This window comes from Myxine glutinosa, chromosome 1, assembly GCF_964187855.1.
Source record: "Myxine glutinosa chromosome 1, kmMyxGlut1.1, whole genome shotgun sequence".
Taxonomy (NCBI): Eukaryota; Metazoa; Chordata; class Myxini; order Myxiniformes; family Myxinidae; genus Myxine; species Myxine glutinosa.
Window position 1 is genome coordinate 398,912,647 of NC_136261.1, and position 14,495 is coordinate 398,927,141.

The 14,495-nt window shown below is 50.7% G+C and overlaps 1 protein-coding gene across 1 annotated transcript in view; it reads left to right on the top strand.

The window, feature by feature from the left end:
- LOC144893983 (uncharacterized) overlaps positions 1-8,857 on the top strand; it is a 35,093-nt gene extending 26,236 nt beyond the window's left edge. The window contains exons 5-6 of the mRNA XM_078785325.1: positions 1,324-1,563; positions 8,653-8,857. Of these exons, the coding sequence (XP_078641451.1) occupies positions 1,324-1,563; positions 8,653-8,857 (445 nt within the window). The remainder of the gene's footprint in view (positions 1-1,323; positions 1,564-8,652) is intronic.
- Positions 8,858-14,495: the final 5,638 nt, after the last annotated feature.

Consider the following 14,495-nt stretch of genomic DNA (forward strand, 5'->3'; position numbering starts at 1 on the left):
CTGTGATGAGGCAGTTGCTTTAAAACAACTTGCATTTTCCTCCTGCAAAGCAAATCCAACTGAAGACAACCTCAGATCATTCCACAAAGCTCGCAACAAGTGTGTGTCTACTCTGTGGAGAGCCAGAAAACAACACCTGTCCAATCTTAAGAATAAGATTTCAAACTTGTCTCTCTCCTCTAAAACCTGATGGTGCCTTGTCAAGACTTGCACCTTCTGCCCTCTCCGTGCTTTGTCTCCCTGAGCTTTCTGCAAGATACACTCGGTCCACCAGCAACCCTCTCCGAATGAAAATGCCAAAATCCAGAACCAATGCTCACCTCCACTCTTTTAAGCTGCTTTTTCCCACCTGTGGAACCACCTGCTATTCTCTCCTCAATCTCATCCTTCCTTCCATATCTTTAAGACAGCTGTTCATTACTATCTCAAGTCATCACCAATCTAAAATCATGATATTTTCTACACCTGATAAACCACCCTACCCCTCCATGAAATGTTGCTTATGTATCCATCTTGTCCACCATTTGCATTGTCCTTCATCCCTCGTTTGTTCATCTGTCTATTTTCTCCCTCCACCCCGCTGATGGCGTTTCCACTTTTCTCCTGCTGTTCCCTTTGAGATGTTGTGTCCTGATTTGTTCTGTGTAAAAGCTCTTCCATGAGCCAAAACCATGCAGAGTTAAAAAAAAAAAAAATCCTCCCTTTACCCCATTCAAACAATGCCCCCACATTTGTGGATTCGACAGTGGTGTCGGCAAGATGGGCAGAATAGTCTTTCACTGCATTTCGTTGCCTGTGTACCTGTATAGTATATGTTAATTTGTGATGATTTGGAGAGTGACAGGTTCAACCCAGAACATTCTGGGACAAAACACTTCTTAACGGCAGGACAGGGTGGGGTCTAGAATTGCAGAATGTCAACTTATTGCAGATTATTTAGAGAGCGTTTATGTTCATTATTGAACTTAATATGTTATCAACATACAATTTGGCGACGGGAGTTTAAGCTTCCATTCAGTGTAAACGAGGCGCTGACATTTTTTAACATTGATGAATGCTCTTCACAGGAGAACAGAAGAAGCCCATCAAGAAGTTCACCTGCACCTCGTGCTCTCACAGCTTCACCAGAAAGGCAGATTTGAAGAAGCACAAGGAGAGGCACCGACAAGTTCCCAGTGATGAAGAGTTGAAACGCACTGAATATTCTTGTTCAACGCAAAATAAAAGCATGTTCGTGAGTCATTTTGATAATCACACAAGAAAGAAACAGTTCACCTGCAAGGTGTGCCAAAAGAGATTCGGTTCTTCAACATCGATTCAGAGGCACGTGAGAATTCACACAGGCGAGCGCCCTTATACATGCAATGTTTGTGGTAAGGGGTTCATTCAGTCGACGGACTGTCGGATTCACAAGCAAATTCACACGGGAGAGCGCCCTTATACATGCAATGTTTGTGGTAAGGGGTTCACTCGGTCAACGCATTGTCGGACTCACGAGCGGATTCACACGAGAGAGCGTCCGTACATGTGTCCGGTTTGTGCAGAGACTTTCTTAAATGTGAGGTCTTTGAGGAATCATTTAAGGTACCACAAAGGAGAGCCCTTAACTTTTTGAGATATTCTACTCACAGATGAAAAGATAGACTAACCACATTAAAAGCTTGGTTACCTGTCCCTCGTGGGCTGCCAAGGTGGCCTCGCCATACGCACGCTCGCCTCTGAGTTGTCTTTTATCAATAAGATAAATTTTAACGACCTCTTATATGTATCCTATGTAGTTCAGTGATTCTGTATTGATACTCAAGCATCCAAATTTCAATATTTACAAGTCGGGAGACGCCGATGGTTCACGAGCGAGCGGTATTCAATGACAAAGGACGGACTATAACCGAAACAGGCCCGGACAGGCCAGGCCCGGAAATGTCAAAACGAAGGTTACTGAACTTGAAATGAGATACAAAATAATGTATAATCAGTTATGAGGTTAGTTAGCTGTACAATAACGAAAATTCGGTGAAAAATGAAAAAAAATGAAATGAAAAATCGAGCTCCGTGGGGCTTTGCACCTGACATTGGCCTCACCAAATATCGAAACCCCGGTCATATTCCACTAAACCCCTCGGAGAAGATGCAGCTTGAACTCGATTACCGCTGAAAAAGACATCTTTTCTGGGCATGGCTCCGCCCACAATGGGCACAATACGCCCACTCTCGGCAGGACACAATTGGATCATGACATCAACCTCCCACCCAAGTTTCATCAAGATCGGATGACATCATCGGATAGTTATGTTGCGGATAGACAGACACACACAGACACACACACAGACAGACGCACACACATAGTGGTCACTTGATAACTCGTGAACCAAAAAGTTTGTGGCACATTTTCGCAATTTTTATTTTTAAATGTTGATTGGTCCACTCACGGAGTGGGGAAGTTGTAAGATTGTTGGAAGTAAAACTTTGAGGAAGTAAAAAAATCCGATTTTTGAAAAGGGGAAGGTCGTACGTGTTTGGAACGGCATGAGAAGGTAAAGATTTCCAGAGTTTGGTAGTGGAGAGAAAGAAACAAACATCATAACGGCCCACCGTTGAGTTTCCAATGGCCACACAATAATCATGAGATGTCGTGGCTTGTCGAATATTCCGTGGTCTCCCTAATGGCGAAGGTACACAAGCACCCCACTTAGTATTTACACAAGACTGCACATGAACGATATGTATATCTTTCCATCACAAGGCAACTTTTGAGTCTACCAGAGTCTGAGTTATACTCTTGAATTCCTAAGTTTGTAATACATAGAAATACACACATCTCAATAATATAATTACTTCTTTTCTACAACATCATTATGAACTGTAGCATAGTATTATTAGGATTCATCAAAGAACTAAACTATTTCTATCTCATTGTAATTACAATACATTTTCTTAATTAAGAGGATCAGGGACAAGTTTGAATTTGAATGCCTGCGATAACTCGCCTACTCCTGGCTTGTCGACGTCTTTATAATTCTACAATATAGTGGAAGCAACTGTTGAGAGGAGTCTTCAACATCTGAACACGACTCCTAGTTTATTTGAGGCAGACGGAGCTATTTCTCTAATGTGTGGATTCCAGGATAAATTTTATGTTAGGGTAATACCTAGTAGGTTTATGAAATCACATGGTGTAATTGTGGAGCTTTCAAAGAAGATTGGAGAGTTTAGAGAAGTTTTGGAGAGAGATGGGAAGACATTGAGTTTTAGAAGCATTAAACTTTACCTAATTACATTTGCCCCATTGGGAAATCTTGTCCAAATCTGAATTGAAAGAGATGGCTGTGATCAAACAAGATACAGATCGAATGAGGGAAGATGGGCAGATGGGAAAAACATGGAGGAATGTAATGTCAAATCATCAACATACTAGTGCATGTGATTATTTTCAGAAGAAAAAGGTCATTGATAAAAAGAAGGAAGAGTGTCAGAGACAGGACAGAACCCTGATGGACACCACTGTTGATAGGGAAGGAGGAAGATGTTGAACCATAAACATTTTTGGAGACAGAGCAGTCGGAGAGAAAGCTCGACGTGAGAGAGCAGAGTGAAGGAGGAAAGCCGAAAGAGGGAAGCTTGGATATCAGACCCTGATGCCAAACTCTGTCAAAGGATTTTGAGATATCAAGGCCGACAACAAAGGATTCCCCAAAGCCCCTCAGAGAAGATGCCCAGACATTCGTAATGTAAGACAGGACATCACCGGTAGGCATGCAAAAACCATATTGATGGTCAGATGTAAGAATAAGATTCAAGATGCTTGAGGAAATGGTTATTGAGGAGACATTCAAAGACAATGGAAATAGTGGAAGTCAGAGCAATAGGACGGTAGTTGGAAAGATTTGAACGATCACCCTTCTTCAAAATAGGCTGGGGTGAGGCATGTTTCCAGGAAAGAGGTAAAGATTGGGGTTTTAAACAAAAACAAAACAAACGAGCAAGTTCTGAAGACCCTCCTTCAATACACAAGGAGGAATGTGCCTCTTGTCTGTGTGACTTGCTTGTGTCCAGATAGGGGTGTACTTTTTTGACTGCATGAAAAGAGATTATTGGGAGGGGCATGAGATTCTGAGGGAACATCTGAGGGAGATGAAATGTTCGTCATGCAGTGTGGAATTAGAGGAGAAAAGAGAACCAAAAAGAGTTGCTCTGTCAGTCATAGAGACAGCTATGGTATCATCGGAACGGAAAAGCGAACGAAAGGTGGAGCGACAGAAGTTGTTGCTGACACTTTTAGCTGAGGACCAGAAAGATCTATCGGTGGAAGAAGATGATATGTTGTCACATTTATTTTGGATAAAGGAATGCTTCACCTCACAAATAACATGTTTGCAATAATTTCTGGCAGATATGCAAGCTGAATGAGAGTTGGAGGAAGAGGACTTTTTCCATGTCCTTTTTGCTGCAGCCTTTGCACGAAGAATGGCCGCACAGCATGAATTATTGAACCAAGAGTTGGTAGGAAAGATAAACCTGAAAGAGAAGGGGATATAAGCCTCCATTCCTGCAACAATAACCTCACCTGCACGTTCAGCAGAGATGGAGGCATCGCCTGAGGAGAAGCAGTCGTCTTTCCATGGAAAACCAGAAAAGAAATTTCGTAAACAAGTCCAGTTTGAAGTGCAAATACTGGTGTTTAGTCTGAGCAGTCGGAGGAGAAGTGGTGGTAAGCAATGTGATGTTCACAAGGTTGTGGTCAGAAGAACCAATTGGAGGTGAAATTGTGTAGCTGCAACGCAACGGATTGGAGATGAAGAACAAATCCCAAGTATTGGACGAGTGGTCATGACTATCTGGGATATGGGTCGGGTGGGTAATAATTTGTTCCAAATCATTGAGAATGGAAAATATAAGCGCTTCAACTCCCCCAACATCCGTGTGGGAAGATTTTCAACCACTCCCTGTGGTGTACATTGAAGTCCCTTAAATCGAGGAATTCTGCTTGAGGTTCTTCGGATGTCACGGCCTCATTGCAGGAATTAAGATCGTCAAAGAAAGCGATAAAGTTTGTGGAGTTGGGAGAGCAGAAAGTGAAACAGAGAAAAATAGTGATGGTCGGGAGACAAATCTAAAGCCAGATCTGACATCAAAGTTTGGAGATTTGGGGTCCACATGGCGTACAGCAGATGTGTTGATGTTGGAGTAGATAATCCTAACCCGACCCTAACTACTCCTTTGAAGCGGATTCGTGAATGAAGATTGCAGCTTGAAATGTAAAATGAATTAACAAGAACATTATGTGACAATTGGGTCTCTGAGAGAAGCAAGACATGAGGAGAGGTACCTGCTGGTAATTTTGGTGGCCATTTCATCAAAATGGCCACCATGTTGAATTTCGAGTTGGCTAATCGACTGTATTTAAAGATTATCTCCATTAGAACATCACTGCCAATAAACAGTAATTACAATGAAGGAAGAGAATGATGATTGTGGTTAAGAACAAGGGATTTTTTTTCTTTTACCTCAGTTTTGTCGTGTCTCTCTTTCTCTGTCTTTCACCCTCCCCCTCTCTCTCTCTCTCCTGTGGTAATAAACGTTTTGTTCATTAAAACCTGTACGTGGTCATTCATGGTACGGGACTTGTGCCATTATTCGCGACTGAATTGGATTTTAACCCTCTGGAGTCTCCTATTAAACCATTACATAACCTTTCCAGTCTACTGCCCATTTAGGTCATTAGCATTTTTAATTCCCATTTCACAAATGGTCAATTTTCAGGAGGAAAATTACCAGTGAGACCCCGAAGACTACATACCATCACGTAGGGTATTAAATGTCCTTGCACTTTACAAAGGTCACCAAGGTCATTCAAAGTCAACTTCAAGGTCACAAGCTCAAAAAATGGCTGATTTGACATTTTCATGCTTTTTCAGTCTACTTTCACACATCATTACAAAAATATTGTTGTGGATCTCGCCACCGGCCTTCTCCCCTTACCAAGGGGGGATTAGTCCTCTTGTCTTTGACTGGCCGACGGGACCCGGGACCTATGATGTCCTTCCCGGACAGCGCAAAATAGGGTCTTCGGACTAGAATCACTATTACCTATTTACTCGTGCTGCCCTGAAACGAGGAAATAAGCCCCGCACGAATCACACGTGTTGAGACGCCGAGCTGTGCATACACGTGATCCGTGCCGTTTATATGGTGACCCCGGTTCTCGCGATCTTGTTCGTACCACGCTTAGCCAATGGAGATATCACAAAAGCGATCGAATTAGGAAGAAAGGAATAACAAGATTTATTTACACTGTACAGGGATTCCAGAAAAAGGGGACACAGTGCAGCCTTAAAACAGTCTTAACTTAATCCCCAGGACAAACGGGCCTGTCTCACACACAGACACACTCAGACAGGGCTTGCAAGTGCAGGATGATGGTCCGCATCCAAGGACGGCTTTCGTGCAGCTTCCTCCGGCCTCCGGTTCGTCCCGTGCAGATGGTAAGTAGAGAGGCAGGAGCTCTCCGCTTGTCGTTTGGTGCACAAGGGTTAATACGGGGCGATTTGGTAGGGAGCGGACTTCGGCAGTTAGCGGTGATCACTGGCGGCTTTTGCCGCGTTTACTCGCGTGGCTGAGTAGGCGATATTCACCACCGGCATGTCTAGCTGCCTTTCCTCCGGCGCGTACGTTATCACGAGATATAGTGCAATGCCTCCAAAGCGAGCGCTGTGAAGCAAGTTCTCCAAAGTCCTCTTGATCAACAAGTCCTCTCACGTGCGCTCTCTCCTTGCGAGTCCTGACCGATTCTTTTCACGTGCGCTCTCCCCTTGCGAGTCCTGACCGAGTCCTTTTACATGCGCTCTCCCCTTGCGAGTCCTGACTGAGTCTTTTTACGTGCGCTCTCCCCTTGCGAGTCCTGACCGAGTCCTTTTACGTGCGCTCTCCCCTTGCGAGTCCTGACCGAGTCCTTTTCCGTGCGCTCTCCCCTTGCGAGTCCTGACCGAGTCCTGTTCAAGGGCTTTGTGTGGCGACTTTTATAGGCACGCCCCGTGAACTCACCAGACGCGCCTCTCCATGACACCTCACGCTATGCCGTTAGAGCCCTGGTTGGCTGGTGGCTCTTACCGTCATCGCCTCTGACGCTCCGCCTTGACGCCGCCCCACCCTGACCCCGCGCTCCTCTTAGGCCTACCTCGTGTTACTCGACTAGTGAGCGAACAAAGGGCAGCGAATGCTGCTGGCAGCCAAAGCGTAACAAAATGCAGTGGGCAGCCAAAGCATAACAAACTGAGTGGATCAGCCAAATGGGGCACAGGATCAATTATGCCCATAGAGGTGGCAGTGGAGGGTGGACGCAAAATGAAGGGACGTAAACTCATGTCTTTACACAACGCAGATATCAATAGGGGAAATGGCCCATACTTACACATACTATGACATAACTAATACTTCAGGTGGCCTACGTGTTGCTCGTGGAATAACTATGGGGGGCAAACCTTTAACCTTTAATGACCAATATGTGCAAATCTCAAAACCGTATTAATATAGTGGACAGCAAGGATGTTTTTTCACATAAAAGACCTCAGCAGGGACAAAAAATTCAATGTGATAATATTTCATAAGTTTCCATGGAGTTGGTGGGGCACAGCGGCACATTTAGTGAGGAACGAGACCAATTTTCTTTGGGTTATTTCGAAGGTAATGCTTTAGAAATAGTGAAATACATCTTTGCCATCACTATTCAGGATGAAGATTGCAAGTTACACCCCAAAGACCATATACCATCATGTAGAGAATGAAATGCCCTTGCAGAATATACAGGTCATCAAGGTCAAGGTCACAAGGTCATAAATTGGCAGATTTGCCATTTTCAGGCACTTACCCATCACGAACAGGTTGTGAAAGACTGCAAGAGAAATTTGACAAGAAAAACTTTATTTTTATTTTTCGAGCAAGGAATCCAACACAGGAATGTTTCAGGTGACAGCACATTTACAGCTCATTCATGTCACTGGTCCGAAGGTTCACTGTTCAAAAAGGCTCACTTTCCACCTTCCATTTTCCATTTGTGGTCCAGTGAACCCGCAGACCAGTGAACCTTTTCTTCACATTCGAGCCAATAAACCCGTTTGAAAACATTTTTCTCAAAAGGATTTCCGGACCAATGAACAGGGTTCTCACTGACCCCTGAAAAGTGTATTTTGAAGCGTGAAATTTGGATAGTGACCCTCATAGATGGGACAACTCAGTAGGTACAACCATTTCCTCAAAAGAAAAATACATTATTGCATTCAGTACCAGTAATTTTTTTCAAGTATTTCTGAGGGAGAGAATGTCGTTCATGCATGCCACAAACAAGACAGCCATTGTCATTCAACAAGGGTTTATCTCAAAAAAATAATGCAAAAATACCAGAGTCAAATCAGGCTGGATTACAGATCACAACAATTCCATAATTCCACAATTCCAGTCATACAAACTTCAAATGAAAGGCATTGAACTTGAAGTAACTGGTTGAACTCGAGGCAACCAATGACAGGAAATGTGAAAACCCTCACGATAGAATTCTGAGACCAGGACCAAAACTGATCAAATGTGCCCTCACCTCAACCATGCCATCTATGATTTGGGATGCGTTCTTTACAAATGCCAATGTCACATCTTGTGCAGACCGACGGCGCCCATTGCCTGCCCTTTTGCAAATGTCACAGTCCCTTTCTCCTTGGCGACGTTTGCCTGTTCTTGTGATAACAACGGGCACACGACGTATGACGTGACCATGAACAGTGTACTCCTGGGCATTCGGAGGGTGACGCACAGGCTGCTCTGGATCAACAACATTTGCCCTGGCTGGTTCAGTATTGTTCCGCAATAGGCTCGATCCAACTTTCATCATGAAATCATCCCTTGTTTGAGCTTGGTCATCCTTGATGTGGCTGTGAATGATTTTAGAGCTGAGGTTGGCCCTTTGGAATAAATTGAAAAACACCTTCCGACACCACGTGTGGCAGCGGGCTTCCTTCATATAATTGGAAATCTTTTTGTCGCCGAGGCCTTCACCACCCATCGCTGAATTGTACACCTGAATCATTTGCGGAATGACAGCAGGCACATCGAATCCAGGAAGCGGTAATTGCGTGGTAAATTTGAATGCGGTCAGAGCCAATAAATTCGGCTTGGAGACATTTCGGCGCATGCGTGAAGCCAATAGAATCGGCTTGAAGACTCCAAAGGGTTAAAATCCGGCAATGAGTCGATTCGAAAACACGCATATGGTGATGATCAAATATTACGGAACAATACTTTTATGGGATACGTGTACGGGCTCAATTAAACTTGATTTATAATTTACACTTGACCCAAAGAAAGCCATGGGAAATCTGATGTCACAAAGCTGGACGGTGTATAATCAGCAGAGGCCTATACAAGTGTAATGGTAGGCCAACTTGGAAACAAGGTGGTGTGGCGGGCAACAGGGACAAGAATTCCGCGCACCAGCAGATGGCGCGAACGTCCGGGCGGGGAACTGTAAGGCATGCCCCGCCTATCGGCCGATCGGCAACGCCCGGGGGCAAGGCGTGGCCTCGGGACATATATGCGGGCTCTAAGCTCGAGCCCACCCAGTGCTGAAGTGCGAGCTTTGAATAAAGACTCTTTGTTGTACCAACGCGTTGTGGCCTACCTCTCTGGCAATAGAGTCATGTGTGCTCAGCACCACACTGGTGACCCCAATTGGTTCAGCCGTTGCTGACCCCCGAACGCGCCATGGCTACCAACGCCGTCGCCGTCAAGCTCCCAGAGTTTTGGGAAGCACAAGCCGACGTTTGGTTTGTGCAGGCCGAAGCTCAATTTCAGCTCCGAGGCATCACGGCGGACGAGACCCGGTATTACCACGTGGTCGCCGCCCTCGGGCCCAGCACTGCCACCCGAGTCGTGTCTATCCTTCGGCGCCCGCCGGGCGACAACAAGTATGAGGTGCTCAAACGTCTCCTCCTCGCCACGTTCAGGCTCACGGAGATCGAACGGGCCGACCGCCTCCTGGACCTTCCCGCCCTCGGCGACACACAACCATCCTTCCGGATGGATTTCATGCTGTCTCTGTTGGAGACCAGCCCCCGGATTTCTTATTCCAGGCGATTTCCCTATGCCAGCTACCTGTACAGGTACGCCTCACGCTGGCCAGTTCCAAAATAAAGGAACCCCGCGCCCTGGTCGTGGAGGCCGACGAGTTTTTCGCGGCCTGCGACACGCGGTCGGTTTACGGTGCTGCCGTAGTGGATCCCGGGGCAGAGGCTGCAGCGCCCCCGGCTTCCCTCATGGCCGCTGCTGCGCCCCGCCCACTACCGCCACCACCACCACCACGGCCGCCGCGGCCGCCGCCGGCGCAAACCTGGTGCTATTACCACGCCAGGTTCGGCCGCAAGGCTAAAACGTGTCACCCGCCGTGCTGTGCTCTTTTGACGGGTCGGGATACGACCGGGCCGGCGCTCATTAGGGGCCCTGAGCGTCGGCCATTCCGGCAGCCTCCTGTTCATCACGGACACCTTGTCCGGGCACCGTTTTCTTTGCGACACAGGAGCGCAGGTAAGCGTCCTCCCCGCCTCCACGTCCGACAAGCAAGCCGCGGGCCGGGGCCCCGCTTTGCTTGCCGCCAACGGTACACCCATCCGCACATTCGGGAAGCATTGCCTCTCTGCGGTTTGGAGGGCAGCGCTTTCAATGGTCGTTCGTGACCGCCAGTGTGCCAAAGGCCCTGCTGGGCGCGGACTTCCTATGTGCGCATGGACTGTTGGTCGACGTAAAGCGCAGACGGCTCGTCCAGGCCGAAACCTTCAGCTCACTCGCTTGTTCACTGAGCGGCTCGTTGAGCGGCTCACTGAGTGGCTCACCGAGCGGCTTGCCAAGCGGCTTGCTGGAAGGTTCCGTCCCGGCGAGTTTAGTTTGCACGCTTCCGGCAGCGGACGACTTTACCCGCCTCCTAGCCAGTTTCCCGGCCCTCACACGGCCCACCTTCTCAGCAGTGGCCGTTAAACACAGGGTGGAGCACCATATACCCACGGTTGGGCCGCCGGTCTACGCCCAGGCACGCCGACTCGAACCCACCAAGCTCGCCATGGCGAAAGCGGTGTTCGCCACGCTGGAGCGGCTGGGGATCGTACGGCGCTCCAACAGCGCTTGGGCTTCTCCTCTGCACATTGTGCCGAAGCCCGGCAGGGGATGGCGGCCGTGCGGGGACTACCGCCGGATCAATGATACCACCACCCCCGACCGCTACCTGGTCCCGCATATACAGGACTTTTCCGGCTGGTTGGCAAACACGACCGTGTTTTCCAAGGTGGACCTCATCCGGGGCTACCACCAGGTCCCCGTCCAAACGGACGATGTCCCGAAGACGGCCGTCATCACCCCTTCCGGCCTCTTCGAGTTCCTGCGGATGCCTTTCGAGTTGAAGAATGCGGCCCAGGCATTCCAACGGCTTATGGACAGCATCTTGCATGACTTACCTTTCCTCTTTGTCTACCTGGACAACATCCTAGTCGCGAGCGTGTCCCGGGAGGAGCACCTGCTCCACCTCCGCACGCTTTTCGAACGCCTGGGCAAGCATGGCCTAATCTTCAACCCCACCAAGTGCCGTTTCGGTGTCGCCACCATCGACTTCTTGGGGCACCGCATCACTAGGCATGGGGCCGTCCCTTTACCGGCCAAGGTGGATGTGGTCAGGGATTTCCTGCGACCCTGCACGATCAAGGGGCTCCAGGAGTTCCTGGGCATGGTAAATTTTTACGACCGCTTCGTGCCCCACGTCGCCCAGCTCCTCCGCCCCCTGCACGAGGCCCTCCGGGGCAAGCCGGGCAAAGGTGACATCACCTGGTCGGAGCCGATGGCCGCGGCGTTTGCGGGCGCAAAGCTGGCCCTGGCCAATGCCACCATGCTGGCGCACCCGGCGCCCGATGTGCCAATCGCCCTCACCACCGACATGTCGGACTACGCGGTGGGCGCGGTGCACGAGCAGTGGGTGCGTGGTGCTTGGCAACCGCTGGCGTTCTTTAGCCGGCAGCTTCGCCCGCATGAATGCCGCTATAGCACCTTCGACCACGAGCTGCTCGGGCTCCACCTGGCGGTCCGACACTTCCGCCATCTGCTGGAGGGCCGCCCATTCACGGCTTTCGTCGACCACAAGCCCCTTGTGTTCGTGATGGCCAAGGTCGCCGAGCCATGGTCGGCACGGCAGCAGCGTCACCTCTCTGCCGTGTCCGAGTATACGACGGACATCCGTCACGTGGCGGGTAAAGACAACCCGGTGGCGGATTGCCTTTCACGGTCCGTCATGCACGCGGTCCACCTCGGGATCGACTATGCCCGGATGGCGGAGGACCAGACCGCCGACCCCTGCGTCCAGGCCTTGCGCACTGCCGTCACGGGCCTCTGCGTCACCGAGGTGCCATTCGACGCCGCGGGTGCGGCCCTCCTGTGCGACATCTCCCTCGGCCGGCCTCGCCCCATCGTGCCCGCTGGCTGGCAGCGCCCAGTGTTCGACGCCATCCACGGCCTGTCCCACCTGGGCAGGAAGGCCTCCCAGAAGCTCGTCGTGGCGAAGTTCATCTGGCATGGCCTCAGGAAGGACGTCCGCGACTGGGCCAGGACGTGCCTCGCGTGCCAGCGCGCAAAGGTCCACCGCCACACCCAGGCCCCGTTGGCCCCATTTACGGTGCAGAGCGTCGGTTCGACCTCGTTCACGTCGACTTGGTGGGACCTCTGCCCCCCTCGCGAGGGTTCACACACCTCCTCACCATGGTGGACCGCACCACACGATGGCCAGAGGCCGTGCCATTGGTGGCGACGTCTGCGGCTGATGTGGCACACGCCTTCATCGCCACTGGGGTTGCCCGGTTCGGTGCCCCCTCGGACATCTTGTCCGACCGTGGCCCCCAGTTTACCTCGGAGCTCTGGGGTGCGGTGGCGCAAGGGCTCGGCGTAAAACTACTCCGCACCATGGCCTACCACCCCCAGGCCAATGGCCTGTGCGAGCGCTTTCATCGCTCGATGAAGGCCGCGCTCCGGGCCAGCCTCCGCGACGGCAGCTGGGCCGACAGGCTCCCCTGGGTCCTGCTGGGCCCCAGAACGGCACCCAAGGACGACCTGCATGCGTCCTCGGCGGAGCTGGTCTTCGGTCAACCTCTGTGGGTACCGGGCAAATTTATCCCCGACTCCACGGCTCCTTGGTCCGTGGCGCAACAGCGCTCCACCCTGCAGGAGACAGCCCGGAGGTTCGCCCCGGTGCCGACGGCACACCACGGTTGCCCATCTTCCCACGTCGCCCCGGAGCTTCACACGGCGGAGTACGTCTTCGTCCGGCACGACGCCCACCGGGCACCGCTACGGCCCCCATATGATGGTCCCTTCCGCGTGCTGGAGACCGGGGACAAGTATTTCACCATCGACATCGGCGGTGCCCTGGATCGTGTCTCCGTGGACCACCTCAAGCCAGCCCACCTCGATCTGGACCACCCCCCGCAAGCAACTCTGCCTCCGCATTGAGGCCGCCCCCCGGCGGTCAGACCCCCAGCATCCCCCAGCCCGGCCGTCCCGCTACCCCCCAGCCCTGCATGCATCGCCAGGGAGCATTTCGGCCGGGTCATCCGGCTTCCCCACAAACTCACCCTTCAGGTGCGCGGGAATTCTGGGGGGGCGCATGTGGCGGGCACAAGGGACAAGAATTCCGCGCACCAGCAGGTGGCGCGAACGTCCAGGCGGGGAACTGTAAGGCATGCCCCGCCTATCGGCCGATCGGCCACGCCCGGGGGCAAGGCGTGGCCTCGGGACATATATGCGGGCTCTAAGCTCGAGCCCACCCAGTGCTGAAGTACGAGCTTTGAATAAAGACTCTTTGTTGTACCAACGCGTTGTGGCCTACCTCTCTGGCAATCGAGTCGTGTGTGCGCAGCACCACAATGGATTGTTTTGGCTCTTGAATGGATTATAGACTTTAATCCCCTCAGCGCGGTCATATTTTCCGACTCTCTCTCTGCACTGATAGCGCTTAGGTTGTTCCAGCCTGGCAGTAGGAACGAATTGGTTCTGGAGGTAATTCACCTCGTAAGTTTGGCCCATTGGAGGGGCACGGTCGTCGATCTATGTTGGGTCCCGGCCCATGTGGGCATTGCAGGCAATGAAGTGTGTGATCAGGCGGCCAAACGCGCCCTCAATCAGGATTTCGAAACCCCGGTTCCGCGAGGCCAGGCAGACCTCTCTATTTTAATTAAACAGAAAATTGTGGCGGACACGATGGCTCGCTGGCACGGTGACATCATTCCGCGCACCAAGAGGGTGTCGGCCACGCCCGAGGGGTAGGCGTGGCCTCGGGATATACACGGGGTGCGCAGCCCCGAGCACTTCAGTGCTATAGTTGAGCTTTGTAATAAAGACTCTTTTTGGTTACCCGCGTTGTTGCTTATCTTCTTGGCAAACAAGTCGTGCGCATAGCACCGCACTTCACTGGTGACCTCGACGCT